This window comes from Colius striatus, chromosome 1 (assembly GCF_028858725.1).
Source record: "Colius striatus isolate bColStr4 chromosome 1, bColStr4.1.hap1, whole genome shotgun sequence".
Classification (NCBI taxonomy): Eukaryota; Metazoa; Chordata; class Aves; order Coliiformes; family Coliidae; genus Colius; species Colius striatus.
This window is the reverse complement of record NC_084759.1, coordinates 92,524,362-92,538,274: the sequence shown is the minus strand read 5'-3', so window position 1 is coordinate 92,538,274 and position 13,913 is coordinate 92,524,362. Positions and strand designations below refer to the sequence as shown.

The 13,913-nt window shown below is 40.3% G+C and overlaps 1 protein-coding gene across 1 annotated transcript in view; it reads left to right on the top strand.

The window, feature by feature from the left end:
* SH3BGR (SH3 domain binding glutamate rich protein) overlaps positions 1 to 8,820 on the top strand; it is a 30,325-nt gene extending 21,505 nt beyond the window's left edge. The window contains exons 5-7 of the mRNA XM_062000960.1: positions 4,313 to 4,342; positions 6,410 to 6,535; positions 8,398 to 8,820. Coding sequence (XP_061856944.1) covers positions 4,313 to 4,342; positions 6,410 to 6,493 — 114 coding nt within the window. The 3' untranslated portion in view covers positions 6,494 to 6,535; positions 8,398 to 8,820. The remainder of the gene's footprint in view (positions 1 to 4,312; positions 4,343 to 6,409; positions 6,536 to 8,397) is intronic.
* The last annotated feature ends 5,093 nt before the right edge of the window (positions 8,821 to 13,913 follow it).

Genomic DNA, 13,913 nt, shown 5'->3' with positions numbered 1-13,913 from the left:
GACACTTTGGCCTTTAAGGATGGATGTCTGTTGATGTTGTAGTGTCAAGTGACTGTCTTCCCAAAGCAGTAGGCTTACTGTTGGATCAATCATTTAAACTTGTCGGAGATGTTTTTTATGGTGGTTTGGAGATCAGATGGTCCCAGAGGAATACCTGTCACAAACACACCATCTCTTTCACTGAAGACCAAAACAAATGTGTTTTAGGTTTTAATCTGCCTGCAATTGTTTTTCCAGAGGAAGAAGTTCTCTGTAAGCTTTTTTCCTTTAGCCTTTTTAATGACAACTGAACCACTCATTGTTAGCTGGAAAAGCAGCCTTTTATAGAGCCTTACACCAGGCACTGGGAGGTCCCACTTAAAATTTTAAAATGGCAATGAGGAAAGATAGTCCTTGGTGGGAACCGGATTTTTTCCTTAAATTATATGCAAGCACTCTTTGTGTCTCTGCATTTCAGATGGCATGTGAGTGACATCAAATACCTTTTTCCTTGTCTTTTAAGAGAAGCCCAGCATAAAACTGCAGTGCATCCCCCGGCTGGATTAGGTTACTTGCCGTTCTGGCTGGCAGTTCACTCTAATGTTTTTGAAATGAGAACAGAATGCTGGAACATGTCTGCAAATGTGTCAGGCAGCTGTGTATGAGGGGTTTTGTAATGACATAATGCAACACAACTCCTATACAACAAGGACCTCACTCCATTTCTCACAGAATTGATTGGAGCTGTAAGTAAAAAACATACTCGCCTTTAATTTTACAGAGAGGGAAGTGGCAGAGGAGGTGCACCAGGCCAAGACAGTGTGTTTGTACATATCTTTCTGTGGTTATAAGGACATAAAATATGGCTAGTCTTACAAGTCCACCCTTCTCACCTGCAGTCTTGGCAGTGCAGGTGAGTGTAAGTATATGTGTAAGAACATGTAACTGGTCTTACATGAGGAAGAGGAAAAGTCTTCCTGACATTGTCCAACTGTGACACCCACCTTCATCATGCTGGTTATATATTAGCTCCTAGGAGAAGAAAAAATACACGATTTCTGTCTCACCTGTTTTTAGAGGAAGTACTCGGCACTGCAGGCAGCGAGGCTTCTGATGGGAATACACAAAAACCGTTTTTTACCCTGTTTCACTACCCACTTCTCATGTCACCTAGGACAAATCGCTTCAGTGATGTGGTATCTGTCTGCCTCGCAGAGTTCATCCCAATTGTCACTTCTGTTGGGAAGCATGACTCATTCTATAGAAATTCTGGTATTCTCATTCACTACAGACAGCACACAGAGGGTGAGTTTAGATGAGAATAACTTTGAAGAAGCTACAGTGAGATGAATTCTGCCTTTTGTCTTTCTATCTCATTTACACTTATTTAAAAAAAAAGCTAGAATAACATTTCTTACCTGTCCAGGATTTTATAAAGTACATTTAGAGACTGTCAGATTGCCATTGGAATATCTCCACTGGATCTTAGGTCCTAAAGGATACATACAGTATCAACATAGCATGTTCAGTATTTCCCTCTCTTCCTCTCATTCTGCAGCCCAGCATACCTTTTTCGGCCGCTTGACCACACTGAACAGATGCTTCCTGTGTGCTCTCCCCACTCACGTCTTTTTCTTATGGCTTTTTAAGAGCTAGTCTGAGTTCTGGAAAGATGACCTATTTATCAGTGGCCCACTGTGTTTTACAGCCAAAACTTTGTATCTTTTGAACAGTAGTCAGATCCCTTTTGGAACGTCAACTTACTCTTTTGAGTAATGACAATGCCATAATTTAAACATCGTAGTTTTATGTTCTCCTAAATTAATACACTAGTGGTAATATAGTATTGGCATTTTGGCCTTATTTAGCACTCAGTTTCAAAGCAGCTTAAAAACTATTCTAGCACAGGACGTAACCCGGCTAGCTTTTCTCCAGTGACTTTCAGGAGAAATACCAGTGCTATGGGAAAATTCTACAAGAGTCTTGGTGAGGTAAAGATATCTCAGTCTTTGCCAATCAGTTTGAGATAGATAACAAAATAAACAGTGACTGTGTTGATTGTGGAGCTGCATGGAGGATCCCAGGTTTCAGAAGGCTCCTCCAGTGCCTCAGTAGTGGGAATGGCAGCTGATGATTAATGTATGTTAAGTTTCTTCCAAAGAAACCTGAACAGATTAGTAGGTACTAAAATGAATGTCTGAAATCTCTACTCTCCAGAGATGTCCTGTCTTTTACACGACAATGTAATTATGCTTGGTTTAATTTTGGCAGTAATTTACCATGTCATAAACATATACTTACCATATACCAAGATGATGAGGGGACTGGAGCATCTTCCTCATGAGGAAAGACTGTGAGAACTGGGGCTTTAGTCTAGAGAAGAGAAGACTGAGGAGGGATCTCATTGATACTTACAAGTATATAAATGGTGGGCGTCAGGAAGTTGAGGCATCCCTTTTTTCTGTTGTATCTAGTGACAGGACAAGGGATAATGGGATGAAACTGGAACATAAAAAGTTCCATTTAAACGTAAGAAAAAAATAGTTCACTGTGAGGATGAGGGAGCAGTGGAACAGGCTGCCCAAAGGGGTTGTGAAGTCTCCTTCTCTGGAGGTCTTCAAGACCTGTCTGGACATGTTCCTGTGTGACCTGATCTATGTGGACCTGCTTCTGCAGGGGGGTTGGACTTGATGATCTCTAAAGGTCCCTTTCAGCCCCTACCATTCTATGACGGTTCTTTGATTCTTTGTATGGAGGCTGCAGCCCTTCCCTACTGCTTCTGCTGCCCTTACTGGCAGATACAGTAGTCTAGAAGCTCCAGCTTTTTGTCTCAAGTTGGCATTGCCTTAAGGAAACCAGTGAGAGACCACAATCCTCTGCAAATACAAAACTCTTAAGCCAACAGCTTCCTCCTGGAAGTTACAGGGAAGTGCAGAGTGAAACAGATTGTTCTTCACATACCTCACATTTGACCGCATAGGCTTCAGCAGCTCTAGCCCCTTGTTCACAAAAGCATCCAGGAAAGCCTGGAGAAAATGATGAAATACAAAGTCCCACACACAAATCCAGTAGTAAGTAACAGGAACAGCTTTCAGCTGGGGTCACCAAGGGACAGCTGCACTAGGATTTCTTTAGATTATGGGTTTTTTTTTTCACCTTAAACCTGTTGCATACTTTCGCCCCCTAATCACTTCATCAAGCTTATCTTTGACTTCTTTCTAGTCTTTTTTTCATCCCTAATCCCCATCATCTGATGGAGAAGGATGAGGAACCATTTTGTTTGTATATGGTCTCCATTTTTCTTGCTTTGTCTGTCCCTTTGTTTCTGAGTTCTTTGAGGAAAAGACTGTGACCTCTTATGCACGTGGCACAGCAAGGACTCTACTGGTCAATACATGTGATGGTAATAATGTTTCTTTATTTCTACTACATGATTTTAACTTTAGATTTTAGTTTGAGGATAGAATATTTTTAAAGTGATGTCCCAGTTAAATCAGTTTGCAGTACAGTTTAGGCTCACTTCGGGCCAGAATTATTTTAAAAACATGTTCAAAAATCATATTATAATTCAAGTCTGTATCTTGTCTCAGGAATTCACCAGACCATGTATAAACCCTGGCAATACAGTTCACTACCTTATCTCTACTCGTTCTATGAAAACTCATATTGATCATTTATACCTCCTGCATGGTACTATTTCATTTGCCCTTTCTCTTTGGGATTTTGTGTGAGATTAGCTCTTCTGTCTAACAACCAGCTTGATATATGACATTAAATTCTATTCACTGTACATTTGTATATATTTTTTCACTTTTATTTCTCTTCATCACTTTTGCTCAATCTACAGTCCAAAACCAGATTGCATTATTTCTTATTCCGCATTACTGTTGAGCCAAGACATCTGTTCCAGCCCACAACAGTTAACAGAATTGCGAGCCAGATTCTGAGTGCTGATGTATAACATAGATAAGACTCTGTAATTCTGATTTAATTTTCATTTTGGAGACCAACTAATTACCCAAAAAAAAAACCCCACCTGAAAAAGCAAACAAAACCTCAGCTCTAATGCTTTGTCAATGAAGAAGATTTGATGGTAAATAACTGAGAAAGAGAGAACTGCATTTGATGATTTTAAAGCTCCCTTCTTGAAAGTAAAAGCTTAAATGTGCTTTGTGAGTTTATCTGGAGCATATTATCTCAAAATAAATTCACTGAGTTCTGCATAATTTTCTTAAATTCAATGTTTAATTTCTGCTCTGTTTTGCTTGTATGACCTCTGATAGTCTTTTTTTGATCTACCTTTTAAACATTTTTTTTTGTATCTCTTATGTAGGAAGGCAAGGAGGAACATGTAGCAACAGAGGTATGGCATATTTGGATATTGTGCTTTTGTTTGTGTGCATTTAATTCCTCTTCAGTCTCATTGCTTCACTCAAAAGTTAGTAAATTCATATTCATGAAACTAAATATCCCAGTATTACATTCTGCTAGAGATTATTATTGGTCATATCATAGTCTTATTGTTTGTTTGGGAACAAAGATAGGCATTTAAATCATTAACAGCTGTAAATGGAAGAGAAATCTGGTTTCACAGATTATTTGATAAAATTTGCCAAGGACTCCCAAACCAACTGTATCTTTGACAATCTCTAACTGACACCATGCTTACTATATTTTTGGTGTTGTGAGTGTAAAAGAGCTACTCTGACAATTTCTGCCTTTAAAGGAAATATTTTCCTTGCCAGAATTTGTAAGACCCAGGTGCAAATCCTTACATACTTTTCTGCTTTGCCCAGCATTGCAAGTTTATGCCTTGAATATTTATTAGGTGTAAATATTTCTTCAGTAAGATTAATGATTACTTTAGGCTATTTTCCACTATAAATCTGCAATTAATAACAGGAGACATTCACATCTTTCCAATTCCAAACTGCAATACGTACATACCTACAAGTGTATGCATACATACACGCATATATCTGTATATGAGTGTGTATATATATATGTATACATACATTTCTGCTGTCAGAGTTATGTATTGTGGACTTGGCAACTGAAATGCAGTTCCTGTGTCCATGGCCAAAAGCACAGTGGCTCCCGGTGAGCCTGGCTAGGGCTGTAATGGCTGGTTTGTACACCCTGGCACTACCAACTAGTGCTTCAAGCAAGAAAAATACCTCTTTTTTTTCTGAAAAAGGCAATTGACTGGAGTTTTGAACTGAAGTTGTTAATATCTGAAACATGTTTCTCATCTGTGGGATTGCCTGGCTCTGTTTCCAAGAGTGGTAATGAAAGGCACCTTTCCTGGGGGGAGATACTGAATGAGGCAATATTCCTTTGGCACAAGAACTTCCGATCCAGCTGATCTGGAGGTTTGGATTTGTGCAGAAGTTTGTATTATGTTTCTGATTTTGCAGGGATGATCCTTTAAGGGCAATAGATTTCCATGGGAAAGAACAGTTCAAACCAGGAATCTGATTACAACACGTTTGTTCCCAAGGCCACGTTCAAGCAGGATTTTACTTTAGTGACTCAGATGTGACTCTCAGAGTATGAGTCTGAGAGGAAAACCCGAGGTCTGTGCAGCTCATACTACCTGTAGTCCTGACTGAAAACTAATTAAGCATTCTTTGATTGGTTGATTATGTTAGGAAGAAATTCCCATAATTTTTGAAGTCTAAGTGGTATATGAAGGTATGACATTTTGGGATAAATCTTGTTTATCTTGTACAACACAGGAAGAGTGCCTTTGAACAACAGTTTGCTGTAAGGGAAAGAACAGAGAAGCCTACAATACAATTTCCAGAGTAGGACTACACTTTAAAATGCCATTTACTGACTCTTAAAAGACAGTAAACAGATTGTTGTCTGTGTCATATAAATGCTAGCTTTCAGGTAACTTTCGGTTCACTTGGTTGGCTGGAGTAAAGGGCTATTGCCTTTAAGTTGTGCCATTTCTCCTATCTAAAAGAGAGAAATAACAACTTCTGAAACAGAAACAAGGTTGTATTATCTGACTCTGAACAATTCTCAGGTTATTCATGAGTTTAGTTTCTGTGCCATGCATCTTGACTTGTTTACTGCTCCAAGAAAGCATAAAATAAGAAATACTAAACTTTTTGTCACACTTACATATATTTAATATTCTCATTTTGATCTTGAACTTTTCTTTATGGATTCACCATGTACTGTGTTCCAACCTCTAAGAAGAGGGTTCTTATGTTCCAGTACTTGCCTATTAACTCCACAAAGTTGGATCCCTGGCATGTTAAGATTAAAAGCTCTGGACATTACTTCTCTGTTCTATTTTCTAAGATCAAATAGCTCTACATTTACTATGAACAGAACAGTTGCAAAAACAGAGCTCTACATTTCAAGACTGTTTATTTTTCCTCCAGTTCCTACATGATAACTATTTTCTGTTAAAAAGGAAGAAGAAAAGCAGGAAGAGACATCAGAAAAGCAGGAAGAGACAGAAGAAAAGGAAGAGGTGGAGGAGCAAGAAGAGTCTTAGTACACTTCCCTGTGATGCATTCTTTCTTGAACAGGTTTTCAGGTAACTATTAAGATATTCAGTGCGGTTTCTAAATGTTCTTAAAGTGACATTTTTGTATGCTCTACATTGTTATATGCAATGACAAGAACAGAAAGAACATACCAAAACCAAAAAAGAGGTGTTATGCATTTGACTCATAACAGTTAGTCAGAACTATTACCCTTAGTGAATCTGTTTGCTTTTCCATTTCTGAGGCATCAATAAATCTAACTTTCCTACATAGCTGCCTGTGATTCTCCTGTACTCAGCTTTGTTAGGCCAGACCTTGAATACTGTGTCCAGTTTTGGACCTCTCTCTACAAGAAGGACATTGAGGTTCTGGAGGGGATACAGAGACGGGCTACCAAACTAGTAAAGGATTTGGAGCATGTGTCATATGAGGAAAGGCTGAGGGATCTGGGGCTGTTGAAAAGGAGGCTCAGAGGAGACCTTATTGCTCTCTACAACGATCTGAAAGGAAGTTGTAGTGAGGCAGGGGTCAGTCTAATCTCCCTAGTAACAAGCAATAGAATAAGAGAAAATGGCCTCAAGTTGTGCCAGGGGAGATTCAAGCCAGATGTGAGGAGGAATTTCCTTGCTGAAAGGGTTGTCAGGCATTGGAACGGCCACCCAGGGAGGAAGTGGAGTCACTGTCCCTGGAGGTGTTTAAGAGATGGGTGCATGTTGCACTTAGGGAAATGGTCTAATGTTTGATCAGGCTGGGACAAAGTCTGGACTCGATCTTAAAGGTCTCTTCCAGCCAAAATGATTCTATGATCCTTAACATCCACTAAAGCTTGCAGATCCTTCAATCCATTCCCCATTGCTCTTATGACCTTCTCCTCCCTGCTGGACTTCTGGTATCTGCTTTGGGCATATTCCTTTGCATCTTCGTACTGCAGCTCCTCTCTCTGCTGTGTCCCCAAAGTATGAGTAGTGCAAAGAGCAGCATGAAAGATGTGTGCTGCTTAAGTGGTCAGCGTACATGCACAAAATGCCCAATTGATTGGCCAGAGTATGTTTAACAGTTGGATTCATTGCAACTTCTCTTTCATTTGGGATAAGAATTCACCCCCCCTCCTCTCTCATTCGCCTACTGTTTTCATTGAATTTCTTAGGATCTTTATGTCTCAAATGAAACCCTCTCTCAAATTTAGTTGAAATTTTAAAAAAATTCAGTAAACCCTGCTTGAGCAAGGTGGTAGGACCAGATGATCTTTAGAGGTCTTTCCCAATCCCTACCATTCTGTGATTCAGTGAAACTGGGGAAGGGACAGGAGCCTGACAAGAAATACGGTGCACTATAAAATTACTGATTGCCTTAGAAACTAAGCCAAATGTGACTTTAAAACCTCAAATCAGGAAACATCTGGGAGTCAGAATTTCTGCCTATATACAACTGTGAGCATCTAGCATTGCTTAAGTTTTGCCAGCATGTCTTCAAACTTAGTTTTTAGATTTTTCCTTTTCCTGCTGCTGTTACTTCTCCTCTGCACAGAAACAAATTCAGACAATTACTAGAGAAAAACTGTTGGCCTACAAGAAAGGTGGAATTTTCAGCATATTTTGCTTTGGATGAAGGGACTCCCTCCTGATCACAGATACAGCATGTGATAACACTCTTTCCAGAACTCATGTGATTCCCACCTAACTCTACCTCTGAGGTAGCTGCCAGAGACTTTACCAGCTGTAAAGTAATGTGGAGACCCAGTGCCTCAGCAGGACAGAGAATCTAACACTTCTTTCATGCTGCTTCTCCCACATCTGGGTTCCTCTGTTACATGGGAATTCATTTATCTCAATGTTGTCCAGTGTTTGAGCATGTAGCCTAGGAATATTTAAGAATGCTAAATTCTAATCTAATTTTCCTTGGTTTTGTTCAGGAAGCACAAACTGGAGCAGCCTCACCAAAGAAAGTAAAATCACTCACTCAAGAAACCCATCAATACCCTTCATGCCTGTAGACCTCTGAACATAACAGAACAGTCACCACTCTGTCCTACCTGTGCCCTTTATATATATATTTGGTATTCCGATTGCTTGTTAAAATAGTTCTTCTTATATCTGACTGATGATAGTTCAGCTGATTGTTATATGTTGGCATATTATTGTCCATGTCACATTTTAGACTGTAAGCTACTCAGGGCAGGAACCATGTCTTTCTCCATGTTGATGTTACTGCCAAACGCGTTGCTGTACTCACACAAGTGACATATTCAGAGAAAAAGAAATTCAGCACTGAAAACAGCAAAGAGGCTTCCTGTATACAAGCTATGTGAGTCACTTCTCCCCCAGCTGGCTTTTGAAAACGATTGAGGTTTCCATTGCACTGCAGTTAAAATAAATGCTTTCTCTGTCATATCTGTTCTTTGTCTGCAAAAGCATTCATTTAACCCTAGCAAAGTCTGACAAGATCTGTAAAGTTAAGTTTTGTCGTCGTTACGATTATAGGCTATGCAAAGTCCTTTGTCTTGCCATATGTTCCTGATGGTATGTCTGGTTTTGTGTATAAGACCCCAACCATGAAGGAAAGAGGTGTCTCGGTCCCTTCTACTGAAGCTTCGTCAGTCTTCTTGGAAACATCTGTTTTCATTGGGCCAAGGAGGCAGAAAAAATGAATTTAAAAGTTCATTAATTAATTAAATGCTGTAAATGTTGGTCAGATGTTCACTGAGGAGGAAGGAGCTTGGATTTCAGTCCCTTGTCCAATTACTTTTTATGAGATTTTAAAAAACTACTTATAAAGGAAGGGAGAGGATGAGAAATGCTTATTGCCAAAGTAGCCCGTAGCTTCATAGACAACACAATCTCCAAAGGAACCACAAGTTTACGTTGAACTCTGATCAAGAAGAGGCTGACTTTTCAAGATGAGATCTCCTATACTGTCAGTGCTTGAACAACAACTAAACAAATAAAGTGGGTGAAAAATTAGTGGAATTTTCCTGAATGTCCTGAGTGGGTATATATTTTTTGTTCGGGATGCATCTATGTCGCAGTTGTTGGGAGAGGATGCATGGGGCAGCATTGCTCTCTGTTTATGTTGTTCTTAGACTTGTAGGTGATGTTGAGCTCAGAGCTGGCAGGTCCAGCTGAGAAGTACCGTGATATCCTACTTACAGCTCACCAAAACCATCAGCTCAACATGCAGCTGCGGCCAAGACCCATGAAAATGCTGGGCACTGTCAGGAGGATGGCATGACTTTGCTGCTGGGCTCCTCAGCTCAAAAGAGACAGGGAACTGATGGAGACAGTCCAGTGAAGGGCTGCTAGGATGATCAGGGCACTTGAACATCTCTGTGATGAAGAAAGGCTGCAGGACTTGGGGCTGTTTAGTCTAGAAAAGAGAAGACTGAGAGGGGACCTCATCAACACTTTTAAGTACCTAAAGGGTGGACATCAGGAGGATAAGGCGACCATTTTTTCTGTAGTGTCCAGTAACAGAACTAGAAATAATGGACACAAGCTGGAACATGGGAAGCTCCACTTGAACATGAGGAGAAACATCTTTCCTATGAGGGTGAGGGAGCCCTGACACAGGCTGCCCAGAGAGGGTATGGAGTCTCTTTTCAAAACCCACCTGGACACATTCCCTATCTGATCTGCTCAAAGTGAATCTGCTTTAGCAGGGGTGTTCAACTAGATGATCTCTAGAGGTCCCTCCAACTCCTTCCATTCTGTGATGCCATGATTCTATGATATAATGCCTTGCTGAATTGACATCTTGAGCACTTTTGCAGTCTGGTCTCTATATCTCAAGGAAGATGTAGTGGCATACGGAGAGGTACAGGGAAAACAAGAATTAGAAAGCGTGAAACAGCTACTCCATGAGGTCTTCAATTCAGAGGAAGCTAAGGCAGCTAGAAAAATCATGAAGATAGTGAATAAGATGAACACTGACCTGTTAGTCAAAAAAGGCTGGCAATACAGTAATGAAAATCAGTACATGTAGCTAGTATAAACAACAAAAAATCAGCTCACAAGAGATGAAAGTAACTACTTTTTCACATGGTGGGTCAGGATCTTCTGGAATTTGTTGTCACAGGTGGCTTTGTATACTGACTGTCCACAAGCCCAAGAAGGTATTGGGCAATGTCAGGAACAGGAGGCCTATTAAGCTATCCCTCGGCTGCCTGAGCTTCATGTGTCTGATGAAACATGGGCTCCACTTTCCCCCTTGCTGATGTGCAAAACAAAAAGACTGAGTTTACCAGGTACATCAGGAAGGGCTACAGGATTTGGGTTTGAAACAAAAACACCACTGCTCACATATTCAGTTATTACTTTTTAAGGCAGAATTGCGACAATCGTCTTCTCAAGAGGCTGTAATCTGGAAAACCCGTCAGGGAATGTGAGGAATGCTAAGCCTCCTGTGCAGGAGTGACGCATTCCCCTGGTCTTCAGCTGGTGACAGAGGTTATCCTCAGCGTGCAGTGAGAAAAAGTGAACGGGATAGCGGATGGTTGTACCCACAACATAGCTCCTTGGGATAACACTCACAACATTGATTCCCTGCGATAATGCTTTTCGGCATGTGCTGATCATCCTGGCTGCCAGATGAGAAGGAGCTTGTGAGTATGTAGAGGAAAAACTGAAAGCTGACTTCTGCTCGATGATTTTGGCCATAACATTAATTCTGCTTACATAAGCTTAATAATTTCTGCAGTAATTTAGTGCGACCAGGCAAACAATTAAGTCTTTAGTAACTACAGCTGAATGAAAATCAGTAGCACGAGTATGCGAGCTATTGCCTTAAATGCATTTGAAAACATACTGCCTGTATTTTTATATCATTTATCTTTTACTGGGAGAAAACAGCTGCAGTGGGTTAACAGGATGCACTCTGTACACTGCGTTTCACATGCTTAAGTCTGGATGCAAAATCATTCACCCCAGTAAAACACAAGCCAGCACACTACTTTTTGTGACACTTTGGTATGCAAAAGTGTTTTTGTTGGATGATTGATGCTAGGAACTTCTAGTATACTGAAATAAGCTAAAATTAGAAAAACTTCAAGCTATGCTTCCTACACATCCATTTATGTCATAGGATGGTAGCTATTTGCATTTTAAGATGATTGCTTGTCAAATTTAACAGACTGCTGAAGTGAAAGAGAAGTGTCTATGAGTATTAGCAAAGCAGCTAAGCAGTGGCTCTGTAAGGCTACTCAATGGTTTGTTTGCTAGGAAAATAAGTACTAAGAGCTTCATTCCATTGCTAGTAATAAAGGGCTTTGAATAACAGGTGCAGAAGGCAACCTGGGCCATGCTATCTCTTGCATGAGAGCACTTTTGAGCCAACAAATTTCATAAACAAGTTTTCTCCTAAGAAAACTCTAAGGGAAATTAATTGGAGAGACATTAAACTGTTCTGTAGCTTTGCCAGTACAGCACTACCCCCTAGTCAGTGTTTCTGGTTGCTTTTCCAGCCACCTTATCTGTTCACCTTCCTTCCAAATAAGACCTGTTAATAGTCTGTTTACTGTGAGAATGTCAGTGTTAGAAGAGATAAGATTATTTATCTACATCCTTTGATGACTACAGAAGGATGGAAATACTCCTGACATTCTGGGAAGCTGAAAATTCAAGATAGAGGTTTCTTTAGAAAGCAGTGCAGAAGTTTGTGGTTTGATGTCAAGTATCTTGAAGAATACTTGCTGATCCTCTGGTTGCAAAGTTGTTGCCATGCATAAAGCAGCAACAATTCTCAGCTGAGGCTCTTTCTAAATGACTTATTGTCTCCATTTTGCTTATGGGGAATTAAGGTGAAAGGTGGGATACCACACTTAATACCACAAACACAGGGCAAACTTGATTGATTTATGTGTTTGATTTATGATGAATAAAGTTGTCACTAGGTTTGAGAGAAGTTAAGTTTTGATACCAGCTCATTCACAACGATTTTTGACCACAGCCTATTCAGTTAACTTCTTTGCACCTTACTTTCCCTATTAAAGTGAGAAAATATTTGCCAAAAATTTATGGGAATAAAGTCAAAGTACTTGATCAGTCAAAGTCAAAGATCAATGCACTGGTGAAAGGATGAGAGTATAACTTCATCTTCTTCCTTTGATAAGGCTACTGCCTTCTGAGTTGTCCATTCCACATTAAAAATGTTGATTTCTACCTTTTTTTCCCATCATATTGATAACTGACAGCTGTCAAAAGCACCTTCTGCTTCCATTATATTGTATCTTCACTGCTTTCTCACCTAACTCTATTATTAAGCAACCTACAGAAGAAATGTCTGAAAAAAGTCCCATTTTCCTCTTTTTTACTCAGTGGCCTGGATCAGAATTGCACTTGCAAAAAGCCTCTTTGGAAGTTTCCCCTTAGAAAACATCAACTCTATCAGTGTCTCAGTTCTGTCATAATTTAACAAGCCTTTATCTACACACATCTATGTCACAAGCTCTGCCCAAACTGTCCTCTAAAATGTGTGTTTATAGTTGTTTGCTCAAAGACAGATTCACGTGGCTTGCACGTTTACTAAGCAATATATTTTGAAGCAGGACAAAACTAATCTGAGTTTCCTACTTGGTTGAAAAAGTTTGAAAACATATTTCTGGATTTGCAGAAGCTGCTTCTTTATGTACATAAAAAAAGGGGTGTTACAGAGAGTGCCTTCCTGTTAGCTAGCTGTGATTTTGCTGATAGGTGTGGAATAAAGCTGTTTGCACGTTTGCTTTTTCAGCTGTGTAATGCTCTAGAAAAATGTAACCTCAGAAAAGGAATCATGGAGGCAGAAAACAATGCAAGAACCTAGAACTCTTTTTCTTTTGTCTTTTATTGACTGTCTAACACCTGGTTTAGATTTTTAGTAGCTCAGCAGAGAACTACTGAGGAGACTGAGGAGAAACCTTGACCAGGAAGGTGGGCCTGTCATCAACCCACCTCCCACTGACATATAATCCATGCAGAAACCACATAGTCACATGCTGCCATGAATGCCTTCCCTTTTCTAAAGTCTATAGCCCAGTGCACAGCTGATGAGATAAGGTAAGATCCCATGGCACAGAAATGGGGAACCCTAAGGAGGGTCAAGCTCCTTGGTCTCATCAGATGGCTGGGAGGTACCCAGGGCTGGAGGGGAGCCTGAGGAAGCCTTCTTCCCATCATGGGACACTATGCAGCTGGTAAGCATACTGCTTTCAGAGTGGAATAAATCTATCCTGTCACTGCTGCAAACAACTCTGGACAGCAATGCTCAGAAGTTTAAGATGAGCTGATGGTGGCCCAGGCTGGGCACTTGAGTCCATTCTCCTTGTTGGACTGGGAGGACTTCATCTCTCCCACTGCAGTCTTGTGCTGCCTATCCTGCAAAAGCAGCCTTGGAGGGCTTCCTGGTGAGCACAGGAGATGACTTCAGTAGATATAACAGGAGACAAAGAAGCCAGGATTA